The sequence below is a fragment of the Lytechinus variegatus genome, chromosome 6 (assembly GCF_018143015.1).
Source record: "Lytechinus variegatus isolate NC3 chromosome 6, Lvar_3.0, whole genome shotgun sequence".
NCBI lineage: Eukaryota > Metazoa > Echinodermata > Echinoidea > Temnopleuroida > Toxopneustidae > Lytechinus > Lytechinus variegatus.
The window spans coordinates 1,534,790-1,549,932 of record NC_054745.1 but is presented as its reverse complement, the minus strand read 5'-3'; the positions used below and the strand labels follow the sequence as shown (position 1 = coordinate 1,549,932).

Below are 15,143 nucleotides of genomic sequence, written 5' to 3'. Positions count from 1 at the left end.
CGAACCCAAAAGTGAACATCAATTTTTTTTTTCTTTTCAACATTTCACAAGTGTTCCTTAATCACCATTACAATTTATATTAGTTTAAATATCGCACAATAAAGTAGGTTAAAATCGTTTTTAATAGGCCTATAACATGTACAATGTGTATCGCCTACACCTACATGTACGTGTATTTCACGTTTTCTCATTTCCCTCTTTTCAAGAGTATTCAACATGTTCTTTTCGTAATAAAAGTTTAGTTTCCAATATGAGCATCGTATTGTTCTCAATAAAAATGGTGATTGTATTCATGATCCTGAAAATCAGAGACGGATCACCTAATTCGTCCTCATGACGAATTAAAATTCTAGTTTAAAACTTAAAATTGCTATTGGAAATGAAATATAATTTTTCATTTTGAATGAAAACAATAGAACAAAAGAACCCAATGACAATCAATTCATAAAAACAAGAGAGTGACATGAGAGCATTGTCTGCTGAGTATCTCTAATAGGCCTACTATCAACTTGATTCTAACAATGTTTTAATTTGTCATTCATATGTACCAGATCATGCTTATATTTGAGTACAAGTCTTTAAAATTATTTTTTTCATTTGAGATGAATACAGGATAGACATATTGAAATAGGCTTCTTAAACTACACACGAAAAATTGTAGATACCACTTTACGATTTACATTTATACTCTTATTACAGAATACACAATTTTAAATTATTCAATGGGGCAATCTCAATATCACATAATGCAATCCAATAGGAAATATAATTGTGATGTATGGCTTTACAATGTACTTTCAGATCGATATGAGTGTTGGTGAATTTGGATCTCCTTGCTGCGGACCAGGTATATCAAAAGAGGTTGCAGTGATGATATGCTCAGCACCGTCACTAAGGGATGTTCAACTGGAGGCAAGGTTTCACCCTACCTTCTATGAAACTCTTGCCAGAGAAGGAAGGAAAGCCGCAGTAAGTAGAATTCATCTTAAAGAATAAGATGGTCATGTTGATGTTAGAATTTATAAGGAGGAAGAAGATGATGGGTGATGATAGTAATAATGAGAATGACAGTGCTAAAAACAATACTAATAGTAATTTGTAATTCTAAATTATGTAACACTGTAATCATAGTCCTGATATAAAATTTATATGATTGCAATTTAAGTTGCCTACATTATAGTGATTTATTATGCCAGTCTTGTGCAGTGACGTTCCTAGATACATGTAAGACAAATTAAATGATTAAAAACCAATTTGGAAAAAACATTATTTTTTAATATAAATCACAATTTATTGATAAAAAGGGACACAATTACAATAACCCCAGGTTATCGGTTTTAGACGAACAGTATACAGGGCAACATACAATGAATATAAATGTACATAAACAAACATAAAGAAAACGATAATATGCACATGGATTATAACAAGTCATTTCAATTCAATTCATAACAAATTTCATAGTGAAGTAATGCACATGGATTATAACGAGTCAATTCATAACAAATTAAGGAGAAGGGGGAGGAGGAGAAGCTAATACGTGGTTTAACTTAATTCGTTCTAATTTCTTTTTACATGAATTCATAATTGTACAAACATATTGATATGTCAAATATATATATAAATTATGCAAAGTATATGAAAAAAGCAAGAATGGTTGGAATTGAGTATTCATATCTTAAAGAAGAATCTTGGGGGCAAATGGGAGCTTGAAAAGTGATCACGATGGGAGAATGAGGAAGCAATGACTGATGGGAAGAAAGGATATCGAACATAGTATGATAGAAAAGAGGAAGAAGAGAGAGAGACAAAGGGAGAAATATAGGTGAGAGGGCAAAGAGAAGGGAAAAGAAATCAGTCCTTATGCGGTAATAATCTTAAAGGTATTGTTTAACTTTGTGAGCAGCCAATTTAAAAAATTCTCAAACCAAGATGAAACATGTGTACAAGTGCATGTATTTGAACTAATAAACCCTGAAAACAACCATTGAGAATGAAAAGCTAAAACTACAAGGCAAACCCCAATTTTGTAAATAGGCGTCTTATAGACGCCTAAATAGTACACATAACTGTATGGTATGAAAGTGACTAAGATGGTGTTTCCGGTCACTTTATATTTCAATTTTTGAATCAGTAAATAATGATTTTCGAATGCAATTTTTTCAAGGCTTCATTTTTGTAACATATCACAGACATATGTGACAAGTGTGACCTTCTAGCTCAGATTTTTTAAAAGTCAAACCAATGTTAACCAATCACTTTAACAGCGTAATAATGCCAGGAATATTATCAATCTATCATTTCTAAAGAAAGCTAAAACAAAGCAAATGTAGCATATAATGTCATTGATGGTTTGGGATGGAGCTTTGCTCAGACCAGACAAATCAAATGAGGTACAGTGTAGTAGTACTAATTAGCACCAATCTCTAAGTAATGTTTATTTTAAAAATGAGGCCAATCTTTCAACCTAGCTGCTTTTATGAGGCTCTTGGTATTAAAAAGAGATAGAAAGAAACGTTTTAATAGATTACAATGGATAGTTGATGGACAAAGACATTGTACATGTACATTTAAGTGCAGTAGTGTAGCGGTTCTGACCTTCACCTTGTAATCAGAGGGTCGTGTGTTCGGAATACCACCATGGTATGGCGTCCTTTGGCAAGGCGTCAATCCACAATTTGCCACTCTTCACCCAGGCATTAAATGGGTACCCGGTAGGATGCGAAAGCCTATAAATAGTATGCCTAGCAATTGAGTCTTGGAACTCTTGTTGGAATGCTCCCCAGGGAGTGGAGAAGGTGCATACATTGCATGCGGACCTGCAAGGATCCTTTGATCTGGGTAATATTTCTGTAAAGTGCTTAGTGACATTGTTCCGTTGTGTTAAGCGCTGTATAATGCAAAATATTATTACCAAATATGTATTAACATACCCTCTAGATTGTTTTAAATAACAAACAAAAGGTGCATTAAAGGGGAAGTTCACCCTGACAAAAAGTTTATTATAAAAATAGAAAAAATAATAAAGAATATTGCCGAAGGTTTGACAAAAATTCATCAAATAATTAAAAAGTTATTAGAATTTCAATTATTTGATTTGTGACGTCATATGCGAGCAGCATTCCTACAAAGCGAATGGTAAAAAATCAATGAAATGTCATTTTCTCAGAAAATTGAAAATGGTTTTCACTGTAACTTTTGTATATCAATAGACAAATCATTTCACACCCGATCATGAAAAGAAAACAAAATTAAGTCATCAGGAACCATACAAAATTTGAAATTCATCCATTTTATATTACATAACACATGGGGCAGCTACTCGTTTATGACTTCACAAATCAAAAATTTTGAACTTTAATAACTTTCTTACTCTTTAACGGATTTTCCTCAAACCTTCACCAATATTTTTACTATTTTTTCTGCTATTTTCACAATAAAGTTTTCTTCAGGGTGAACTTCCCCTTTAGTATCCTGGATATTTTTTTGTTTTACATGTAATGCACAGGTTTAGTGTCCAGCTAATTCTGTTATGAAGTTCTGGTTATAATCGCTACACAGGTTTACATAATTACGGTAGGCCTATATATTAAGTAACTGACCAATGCCGATTCATGATTCTTTTCATACTGATGTATGTACAAGGAAGAACATAGCAAATGTATTTAAAGGGGAAGTTCACCCTGACAAAAAAAATGATTAAAATAAGAGAAAATATTAAAAAATATTGAAGGTTCAAGAAAATCCATCATAACGAATAAACGAAGTTATTAAATATTTGATTGATGTTATATGCGAGCAAATTCTTTTCATAATGTTTGGTGAAAATAAATCATCACAAACCATTAAGATACTATTTATGCATTTTATATTATGTATTATTTTGGGCAGCTGCCCTTTTTATCGAAAAATGTAATCGTGGATAGTTACATTTAAGAACAAATTTTTGTACTACATGTATGTAGACAATATTATCTGAGAGTGCTTATAAATAAAGGTGACTAAATGAGAGATTTTTAAAAATCTGGTTAATGCACAGGTATGCTGTCATTTAAAGTGTGTTATACTTTCAAGTGTTTTGACGCAAAACATCTAATTGATGAAAAACATGGAATCGTTTTCAACTTTATAAAATCCATATCTTCCTAGACATCTTTTAATTAATAATACTTCATAATCATGGAAGTTAAAAAGGGAAATATTAGCTTTAAAAGTTACATGTAGGAGAGAAAGTAGATCATTGAATTTGTGCATGTGGTATTTGTATGAGAGTGATATTGAATGACAATGTCCATGATACATGTGTGTATTACAGTATAAGGAATATACATAGAGTGAAGGTAATGAAAAATGACCAGGTGGGTTGGATTGAGATGGTTTGCAGGGTGAAGGCTTCTGAAAATGGAATACATCTATGTAGACATGCAGTAGCAGCACATGTTGTTCTTGAAAGAATGTTTGAAATTATTAAGTTCTTTGCATTGAAAAGTAATTATACATGTAGGTCACATCAATTACAGGCTTTTGTAAACTTGTAAATCATCTAATTTTGTTTTGAGAATAATAATAATTGGCATATAGCGCTTTATCAGTCTACGACTTCTCAAAGCGCTTTACAATTATTGTTACCCATTCACTTAATTAAGCTTTAAGCAGCCTGTTTTTATAGGTGCACACCTGCTAAACCAACCACAATGATGGTTGTTTCCTACCTGTACTCAATTATTACCTGGGTAAGAGTGGCAAAGTGTTGATTTATGCCTTGCCAAAGGACGCTAGGCCATGGTGGGATTCAAAAACATGACCCTCTGATTACAAGGTGAGAGTCAGAACCGCTACACCACTGCGCTTCCACAAGAATAAGGCAGTTTATATTATATAATGCCAACAGTACATGACCAAGATAAATGATTTTGGAAAATTTAATTCTTTCAATATTCAGAGGTTTTAGTATTAACATAATACATGCACTTAAACAGAAAAGCTATATAATGAAAATAAAGTGTTTGGATCTTTTTAAATTCATCCATATGTGATTCTTCCTAGTCATCTCTTATGATAATACACATGGAAGATATAAAGAGAAATATCAGCTTCAAAAAGGTGGGAGAGAAAGTAGATCATTGAATATCAGAGGTGCATGTGATATGTGTATGAGAGTGATATTGACCATGATACATACAATGTATACAGTACAGTGAGAGCTACATTGAGTGTATACATGGAACATAATAATAGGATGAAATGAACAATGACCAGGTGGTTTAGATTGAGATGGTATGCAGGGTAAAAGGTTACTGAAAATAGAATACAAATATGAAGTAACAAACATATCATAGAGTATCTGAGATTATTATGGTCTTCACATGAAAATATGGAATAATGAAAAAGTGTTTATTCGATTCTATGTGTTAAATATGTTAGAGAACATAATTTCTTGCAATATTTAGATGTATTGTTTTGGAGTGTTTAATAATAAAGGAGACTAGATGAGTAAATGTTTTGGAAATTTGGCTCTAATGCACAGATATGCTATAATTTAGAAATTGTCTATTCATTATCTTCAAGTGTTTGGTTATGATGTCGAAGCACTGAATAATTTTTAACTTTATTCATATGTGATTCTTCCTTGTCATCTCTAATATGATAATACACATGTAAGATATAAAGAGAAATATCAGCTTCAAAAAGGTGGGAGAGAAAGTAGATCATTGAATATCAGAGGTGCATGTGGTATGTGTATGAGAGTGATATTGACCATGATACATACAATGTATACAGTACAGTGAGAGCTACATTGAGTGTATACATGGAACATAATAATAGGATGAAATGAACAATGACCAGGTGGTTTAGATTGAGATGGTATGCAGGGTAAAAGGTTACTGAAAATAGAATACAAATATGAAGTAACAAACATATCACAGAGTATCAGGGATTATCAAGGTCTTAACATGTATGATCTTTTAAAATTAATCATTTCATGATATCTCAGAAATTGTTGAAAGTGATGTTATAATGTAGAATAAAGGTACAGAGATAACCTGTAATAATTCCTTCTTTCACGTTTCATAGGTATTAAAATGTATAGTATTAAACAAAATACACCTAAACAGAAAACTGAAGCCTAAACAATTATGACTGCTAAAATGTTATGTTGTGATGCAAACATTAGCCTTAACACATTATTGAACCAGTTTAACTTGAAGCGTTACAGCATGATCATACCATCTGATATGTACATGTATGTTTAATGATCAATGTTTGTACACATGTAGGTCCATACTCTTGAGATTGAGAATGATAAGCCTCTATCATCAGCCTCTTCACATCACCTTGTAGAAGCTGTATGCTCCCTACCTAACCTGACTAACCTGACACTGAGTGGAGTTTGTGACCAGGAGGAGTTCTGTTCTCATCTGAATGAGAAGGCTTCAACCTTGAAGGTATGTCTGCCTCTAATTTATTCTCACATCATGTTTGAAAACATGAAATAATGAAAACATGTCTATCTAATTTTATTGTGTTAAATACATTAAAGAACATATTTTTTATACTATTTAGGGTGTACAATAAAGGAGACTAGATGAGTAAATGTTTTGGAAATTTTGCTCTAATGCACAGGTATGCTGTAATTGAAACAATTTGCATGTCCTCAAGTGTATTTGGTTATGATTGATGCAGAAGTAAGAAATTGTTTACATCTTTGTCCGTCTGTGAGTTTAACAAGACATCTCCTGATGAAATTGGTATACATGGAAGATATAAAGAGAAATATCAGCTTCAAAAAGGTGGGAGAGAAAGTAGATCATTGAATATCAGAGGTGCATGTGATATGTGTATGAGAGTGATATTGACCATGATACATACAATGTATACAGTACAGTGAGAGCTACATTGAGTGTATACATGGAACATAATAATAGGATGAAATGAACAATGACCAGGTGGTTTAGATTGAGATGGTATGCAGGGTAAAAGGTTATTGAAAATAGAATACAAATATGAAGTACACAAACGTACAGATCACAGAGTGTCTGAGATTATTGTCTTCATATGTATGATCTTTTAAATCAATCTGTTGATATCTCAGAAATTGTTGAAAGTGATGTTATAATGTAGAATAAGTGTACATAGTTTACCTGTAATATGTAATTCTTTCAAAATTCATCTATATTAAAATGTGTTGTCCTTTAACAAAATACACCTCAACAGAAAAGCTGTGAAGCTTAAACAGGTATGGATGCTAAAATATTATGTTGTGAAATACATCTATGCATACATTAGCATTATCAACACATTTTTGAACCAGTTAAACTTGAAGCATTACTGCATGATCATACCATCTGATATGTACATGTATGTTTAATGATCAATGTTTGTACACATGTAGGTCCATACTCTTGAGATTGTGAATGTTGAGCCTCTATCATCAGCCTCTTCACATCACCTTGTAGAAGCTGTATGCTCCCTACCTAACCTGACTAACCTGACACTGAGTGGAGATTGTGACCAGGAGGAGTTCTGTTCTCATCTGAATGAGAAGGCTTCAACCTTGAAGGTATGTCTGCCTCTAATTTATTCTCACATCATGTTTGAAAACATGAAATAATGAAAACATGTCTATCTAATTTTATTGTGTTAAATACATTAAAGAACATATTTTTTATACTATTTAGGGTGTACAATAAAGGAGACTAGATGAGTAAATGTTTTGGAAATTTTGCTCTAATGCACAGGTATGCTGTAATTGAAACAATTTGCATGTCCTCAAGTGTATTTGGTTATGATTGATGCAGAAGTAAGAAATTGTTTACATCTTTGTCCGTTTGTGAGTTTAACAAGACATCTCCTGATGAAATTGGTATACATGGAATATATAAAGAGAAATATCAGCTTCAAAAAGGTGGGAGAGAAAGTAGATCATTGAATATCAGAGGTGCATGTGGTATGTGTATGAGAGTGATATTGACCATGATACATACAATGTATACAGTACAGTGAGAGCTACATTGAGTGTATACATGGAACATAATAATAGGATGAAATGAACAATGACCAGGTGGTTTAGATTGAGATGGTATGCAGGGTAAAAGGTTACTGAAAATAGAATACAAATATGAAGTACACAAACATACAGATCACAGAGTGTCTGAGATTATTGTCTTCATATGTATGATCTTTTAAATCAATCTGTATCTCAGAAATTGTTGAAAGTGATGTTATATTGTAGAATAAGTGTACAGAGTTTACCTGTAATAATTAATTCTTTCAAAATTCATCTATATTAAAACGTGTTGTCCTTTAACAAAATACACCTCAACAGAAAAGCTGTGAAGCTTAAACAGGTATGGATGCTAAAATGTTATGTTGTGAAATACATCTATGCATACATTAGCATTATCAACACATTTTTGAACCAGTTTAACTTGAAGCATTACAGCATGATCATACCATCTGATATGTACATGTATGTTTAATGATCAATGTTTGTACACATGTAGGTCCATACTCTTGAGATTTGGAATAATAAGCCTCTATCATCAGCCTCTTCACATCACCTAGTAGGAGCTTTATGCTCCCTACCTAACCTGACTAACCTGACACTGATAGGAGTTTGTGACCAGGAGTTCTATTCTCATCTGAATGAGAAGGCTTCAACCTTGAAGGTATGTCTGCCTCTAATTTATTCTCACATCATGTTTGAAAACATGAAATAATGAAAACATGTCTATCTAATTTTATTGTGTTAAATACATTAAAGAACATATTTTTTATACTATTTAGGGTGTACAATAAAGGAGACTAGATGAGTAAATGTTTTGGAAATTTTGCTCTAATGCACAGGTATGCTGTAATTGAAACAATTTGCATGTCCTCAAGTGTATTTGGTTATGATTGATGCAGAAGTAAGAAATTGTTTACATCTTTGTCCGTCTGTGAGTTTAACAAGACATCTCCTGATGAAATTGGTATACATGGAAGATATAAAGAGAAATATCAGCTTCAAAAAGGTGGGAGAGAAAGTAGATCATTGAATATCAGAGGTGCATGTGGTATGTGTATGAGAGTGATATTGACCATGATACATACAATGTATACAGTACAGTGAGAGCTACATTGAGTGTATACATGGAACATAATAATAGGATGAAATGAACAATGACCAGGTGGTTTAGATTGAGATGGTATGCAGGGTAAAAGGTTACTGAAAATAGAATACAAATATGAAGTACACAAACATACAGATCACAGAGTGTCTGAGATTATTGTCTTCATATGTATGATCTTTTAAATCAATCTGTTGATATCTCAGAAATTGTTGAAAGTGATGTTATATTGTAGAATAAGTGTACAGAGTTTACCTGTAATAATTCTTTCAAAATTCATCTATATTAAAATGTGTTGTCCTTTAACAAAATACACCTCAACAGAAAAGCTGTGAAGCTTAAACAGGTATGGATGCTAAAATGTTATGTTGTGATGCAAACATTAGCCTTATCAACACATTTTTGAACCAGTTTAACTTGAAGCATTACAGCATGATCATACCATCTGATATGTACATGTATGTTTAATGATCAATGTTTGTACACATGTAGGTCCATACTCTTCAGATTGAGAATATTAAGCCTCTATCATCAGCCTCTTCACATCACATAGCAGGAGCTGTATGCTTCCTACCTAACCTGACTAACCTGACACTGAGTGGAGTTTATGACCAGGAGGAGTTCTGTTCTCATCTGAATGAGAAGGCTTCAACCTTGAAGGTATGTCTGCCTCTACTTTATTCTCACACCATGTTTGAAAACATGGAATAATGACAGTGTTTATTCGATTTCATAGTGTTAGATATGTTAGAGAACATAATTTTTTATAATATTTAGATGTATTGTTTGGGAGTGTTTATTAATAAAGGAGACTAGATGAGTAAATGTTTAAGAAATTTGGCTCTACATGTAATTGAGAAATTGTCAATTCATTATCTTCAGGTGTTTGGTTTATGATGTCGAAACATGGAATCGTTTTTAACTTTATCCATAAGTGATTCTTCCTAGTCATCTCTAATATGATAATACACATGTAAGATATAAAGAGAAATATCAGTTTCAAAAAGGTGAGAGAGAAAGTAGATCATTGAATATCAGAGGTGCATGTGGTATGTGTATGAGAGTGATATTGACCATGATACATACAATGTATACAGTACAGTGAGAGCTACATTGAGTGTATACATGGAACATAATAATAGGATGAAATGAACAATGACCAGGTGGTTTAGATTGAGATGGTATGCAGGGTAAAAGCTGGAATGGAAAATGGATATGAATATGGACATACTGTTTTCTTGCTGACTCACATATTGTAGAAGATAAATACCTGCCTTTAAACATGAGTTTCAAATTAATGTTTTTCAATCAACAAATATCTGTTGGCAAGACAATAAATATGTTTTTGTCCTGCTCAACCTATTTTTTGTGAGTTGGTGTCTGATATATCTGTAGAATATACATCTCAATGGCTTTATAGCACTCATAATTTATATTGAAAATGAATAGTTTAATGTTGTTTTACCTTTAAATTTTATGTGTGTAATGAAAGATATAAACCCCTCAAAAAAAAGTTCTGCAACTCAAGTTTGAGTGCTAATAAATTTCTTAGTGTGCCATCATGTTAAAGTGGTGTCATTGGAAAGTATGAATATTCCTCTTTACGATATGTGTCATTTGTAATGCTAGTGTTATCATGAAATACACAGACAAGATAAATATGCAACAATGTAAGAAATGAAATGTTGCAAAATTCGTCGTTTCCAATAGCGAATTTCCAATTGTTTCGAGGATGGACCGAGTGCATTCACTGTCACCTGCATGGTGGAAATTCTATAGAAATGGAGACTCTTGTTAGAAATAAATGCATTTTCCAACATTTCACTTCTGACTTTTCTCAAAGTTCAGGGTGATTGCATATTCCATGATTACATAATCACAGCAAATGGCATGTCATAGTATTAAGAGGAATAATTCAGCTTTCCAATGATACCAGTTTCATCTTTTATACTTCATTAACCAAAAAGATATCATCCCCCAAAACTGAGTTGCAAAACTTTTTTTGAGGGGTTTATGTTTGTGTGTTGAATGCATGAGACTTGTCAACAATCTCATCCATTGACCTAGAAGAAGCACTGTGTATTAAGCCCAATCTTACTGACTTTGAGTTATTATACTACGTTAATTCATTGGGTTATGGGTGTTTGTGTGTTTTGCTTGTTTGCTTTATTTATTTTGCTTTATAGGATATAATTTATGAATGGTCTTTTAATAACTTTTGTTTGAAATAGAATAGTGGATATTGACAGGCTGCAAATTGGATTGAAGTGTTAGTACAGGATAGTTTACTACCCTGGTATTTAAATATCAATTTCAAATTTATTAATTCTGTTTGGTAACTACTAGGAGCAAAATTTGTAGGTCTAGCAAAGAAATGGAAATTTACCCCAATATCAAATGTTGCAATGAACAGTCTGCAAAATTACATGTAGTGCTTGTCTCTGATGGTTATATTAATGTTAACCATGATTGAATATTGTATTCTAGATTAATTTAGTGCCCTAAATGAATCACAGTCCTACTTCCTGGATGTTATACACCATCGACTTCAATTAATAATGCTGAATAGAAATTAGAATGAAATCCAATATTTTTTAGAGAAAGGAACTATTTGTAGAATTGTCAAAATTGTGAACTTTGTAAAAGAAAAATATTCATGATTTTTCTACAAAGACAATCACTATACATGCACATGATCTGTATTAATACATGGAGCTATTCATGTTGAACTAACTTTGAAATCCATTATGCTGTACCAACCAGTAAACTCCAGTAACTAATTTACATTCCATTTGTCTAGATGTTTACAATTATTGTGTACTTGACCTTGTAGTCAACCAAAGTCAGAAATAGTCAAATGAAGGGGAGCATGTACATGAATGTAATTAACATGATAACAAATGTGAATGGCTTGTACACATTTTAGGGAATCTCCCTGACACTATTACATAGTGTATATAAACAATTTGGATGAAAAATAAAACTTAAGAAAGTAAGTGAGACTCTATCATGTGGATAATGACATGTGAACTCCGAATTTTATACATCTCTGTTAAATGATAGGAATTACTGTGTACATTTACTAAACATCTAGACAGGTGTCATCTTGTTTATTTTCAAAAGATAAATTTAACATTCTATCAAATAAACCATCTAACCTTTAGAGAACATTAAGAGTTCTTTTTACACTGCTTCAAGGTATCAGGAATGTTTATTATTAATTGCTATTGCCCTCACTGACATTTTGGTGTCTAATTCAGATATTAATTCTTATTTTTTACATAATGAACATAATTTAATCAAAGGGATATTCTTCTTAAAGTGCATTTTGGGTCATTAGTTATTTAGTGAGTCTCAGAAAGGGAAACATTTTTTAAGAGACCCATATCACAGTCAACTTTAAATTTAGATTTTATAACAGTTTACCATGGGAAAAGGATTGATGATGCAAAGTTTGTCTAACAATGTAGAATGATAGATGCATAGAGCTATTGTAATAGCTATTGTAATAGCTCTATGATAGATGTAAAGATAGAGAGGAGGCATAATATAATATTTGGGGAGACTATTAGATATTGAGAAAAAGAAAGATGGAGGAGTAAGGATAGGAAAGAGTGGTGGAATTTTTAAATTACATGTATTCTGTTTGATGAAATGATGAGAACAGGGGGGGGGGCACTTCCATTGGCGAGTGGATCCCTCCCCCCTCTCCATTTGTGAATTTGCATCAGGCAAATTCCATGTAGAAGCATTGATATGTTATTGAGAAACAGAAGGTTCAATTGTAATGTAATTGCTAAATGTTGGAAACAATTTCATAATGATTATAACTTGCAAAAGCTGAACATTTAATTCCATCAGAACAATGGAGTATTAAAGCAAGAAAATGATTAATGATGCAGTAAAAATAATGTGTGTCAAATAACACAGAAGTTTAATTCTTTTGATAATAAAAGATGTAAAAATAAAAATAAAATAGATACCGGAACATGTATATATTTATCAATTTCAAAATGACTATAACTTACAAAAGCTGATACATGTAATTCCATTAAAACAATGGAGTGTTAATGCAAGAAAATGATTAATGATGCAGTAAAAATAATGTGTGTCAAATAACACAGAAGGTTAATTCTTTTAATGATAAAAGATGTGAAAATAAAATACAATAGATACTGGTACATGTATATATTTATCAATTTTCAAAATGATTATAACTTACAAAAGCTGATACATGTAATTCCATTAAAACAATGGAGTATTAAAGCAAGAAAATGATTGATAAAATAACATAGAAGGTCAATTCTTTTAAAGATATAGGATATGAAGTGTCATGGCAAGTTTAGATCTTGCAAGTAGGTCATAGGTTATGTAAATTGTATTTGTTTTCTACATACGTGTAAGCAAAGGTTAAGTGTGTTGAAAACTCAAAATAATGCAAGGCAATATTGAAGTTCTTTGATATGGTTTTTCATGAATTCAATTTGGTCAATTTTTAGACAATAACAATCAAGAAATTTAAGAGGATACATAACAGTACAAAAAGGACTCACAACACTAAATAATCAAATTGAGAAATTTTATTGTGATAAACACTATATTTATGTTGCATTGTCTCTCTCTCTCTCTCTCTATTTTCTCTTTGTCCTCAGATCTTCCTTCTGTTCTTTCTCATCACTATTTAAAATTCACCTCGTTTCAGTTTTCTTCTTTTGATTTGAATTTGAGGAGATAAGTCCAACTCTGGATCCGCACCTCATATGACTTGTATAAAATAAGAAAGGTATATTCTATGCATAATACAATTTTGAGCATTATGAAAATGAGAATAAAGAAATGATTTTGTGAATTACTATTTCCAATGATGCTTCTATTCTTTCAGGGTTCTTTCCCTCAGATCAGCAAAGGAAATTTCATATTCAATGAAGAGCCTCAGAAGGATCTTCAATCATTCTTACAAGCAGTCAGTGACGAGAAACGGTAGGTGAACTAATAAACTTATAAAGCTAAAGGTGACCTCTTCACTCAGGCTGATACAACCTAGATATGATCAATGTATAAACAGTTCTTATACTGCTCATTAATATGATCATTACAATGGGCCAACTCATTTATAAATGTATGACAAATGAAATAATTGTACCTAAATGGTCATGAAATGGCTTTTGTAGAAATATGCTCCAGGCATACGATAATTGTACCTAAACTGGTCATGTAAATGAAATAACTATTTACAGTACTAATTTATAATTATGAGGAACATAATGATTGCAATTAAACTCATCGCGTTGTGGTCTAGTGGTTCTGACTCTCGCCTTTCAAACAGGGTCGTGGGTTCAAATTCTAGCCATGGCGTGTTTTCCTTCAGCAAGAAATTTATCCACACTGTGCTGCACTCGACCCAGGTGAGGTAAATGGGTACTGGCAGGAAGAAATTCATCAAAATGCTGTGTGCACCATAATCCGTAGACTAGCTTAGCCGGGGTAATATAGGAGTGCCATAAGCACCTAGCAAGGTGGATACGTGCGCTATACAAATCCTATATTATTTTTATTTTATCATGAAACTTCTTCTTCCAATAGTAACTAATTCATATAAGGTATACAATAAATGTACTTGAAAAGGTCTTGAACAGCTTGTTTATAATACTTAATTCATATGAGGAATGCAATAGTTGTACCTAAATTGTTCATAAATAGCTTTTTAAGATACTAGTTTAAATGTACAAGGAATACAATAGTTGTGTTTAAATTGGTCATGAAACAGCTTTTTGTCCAATTTTAACTTATATGTAAGTAGAATACAGTAATTGTACCTAAATTGGTTGTGAAACTGCTTTGTACAATACTATACAAATTATACAATGATGGTCAAAGATTTGGCTTAAACTATTCACATCGAAGGAACATCATTAGTACCCTTCCCCCGATGGCCATCGGCCTAAAGACCCCCTCACACTGAATATGCCTTGCAATGGCTGGCGAAAGGCATTTTTTAAGAAATCTCTTTCAATGGTATCTAAACTGGTAGTA

General features: G+C 32.2%; 1 protein-coding gene across 12 annotated transcripts in view; it reads left to right on the top strand.

Moving 5' to 3' along the window:
* Window positions 1-14,473, top strand: part of LOC121416798 (NACHT, LRR and PYD domains-containing protein 12-like) — a 47,920-nt gene extending 33,447 nt beyond the window's left edge. For 3 of the 12 annotated variants that reach the window (XM_041610291.1, XM_041610285.1, XM_041610286.1), the window contains 6 exons: window positions 802-969; window positions 6,279-6,446; window positions 7,394-7,561; window positions 8,505-8,669; window positions 9,603-9,770; window positions 13,993-14,473. In XM_041610291.1, the coding sequence (XP_041466225.1) occupies window positions 802-969; window positions 6,279-6,446; window positions 7,394-7,561; window positions 8,505-8,669; window positions 9,603-9,770; window positions 13,993-14,094 (939 nt within the window). In that variant the 3' untranslated portion in view covers window positions 14,095-14,473. The remainder of the gene's footprint in view (window positions 1-801; window positions 970-6,278; window positions 6,447-7,393; window positions 7,562-8,504; window positions 8,670-9,602; window positions 9,771-13,992) is intronic. The other 9 variants (XM_041610289.1, XM_041610287.1, XM_041610290.1 and 6 more) reach the window with 9 other exon arrangements.
* The last annotated feature ends 670 nt before the right edge of the window (window positions 14,474-15,143 follow it).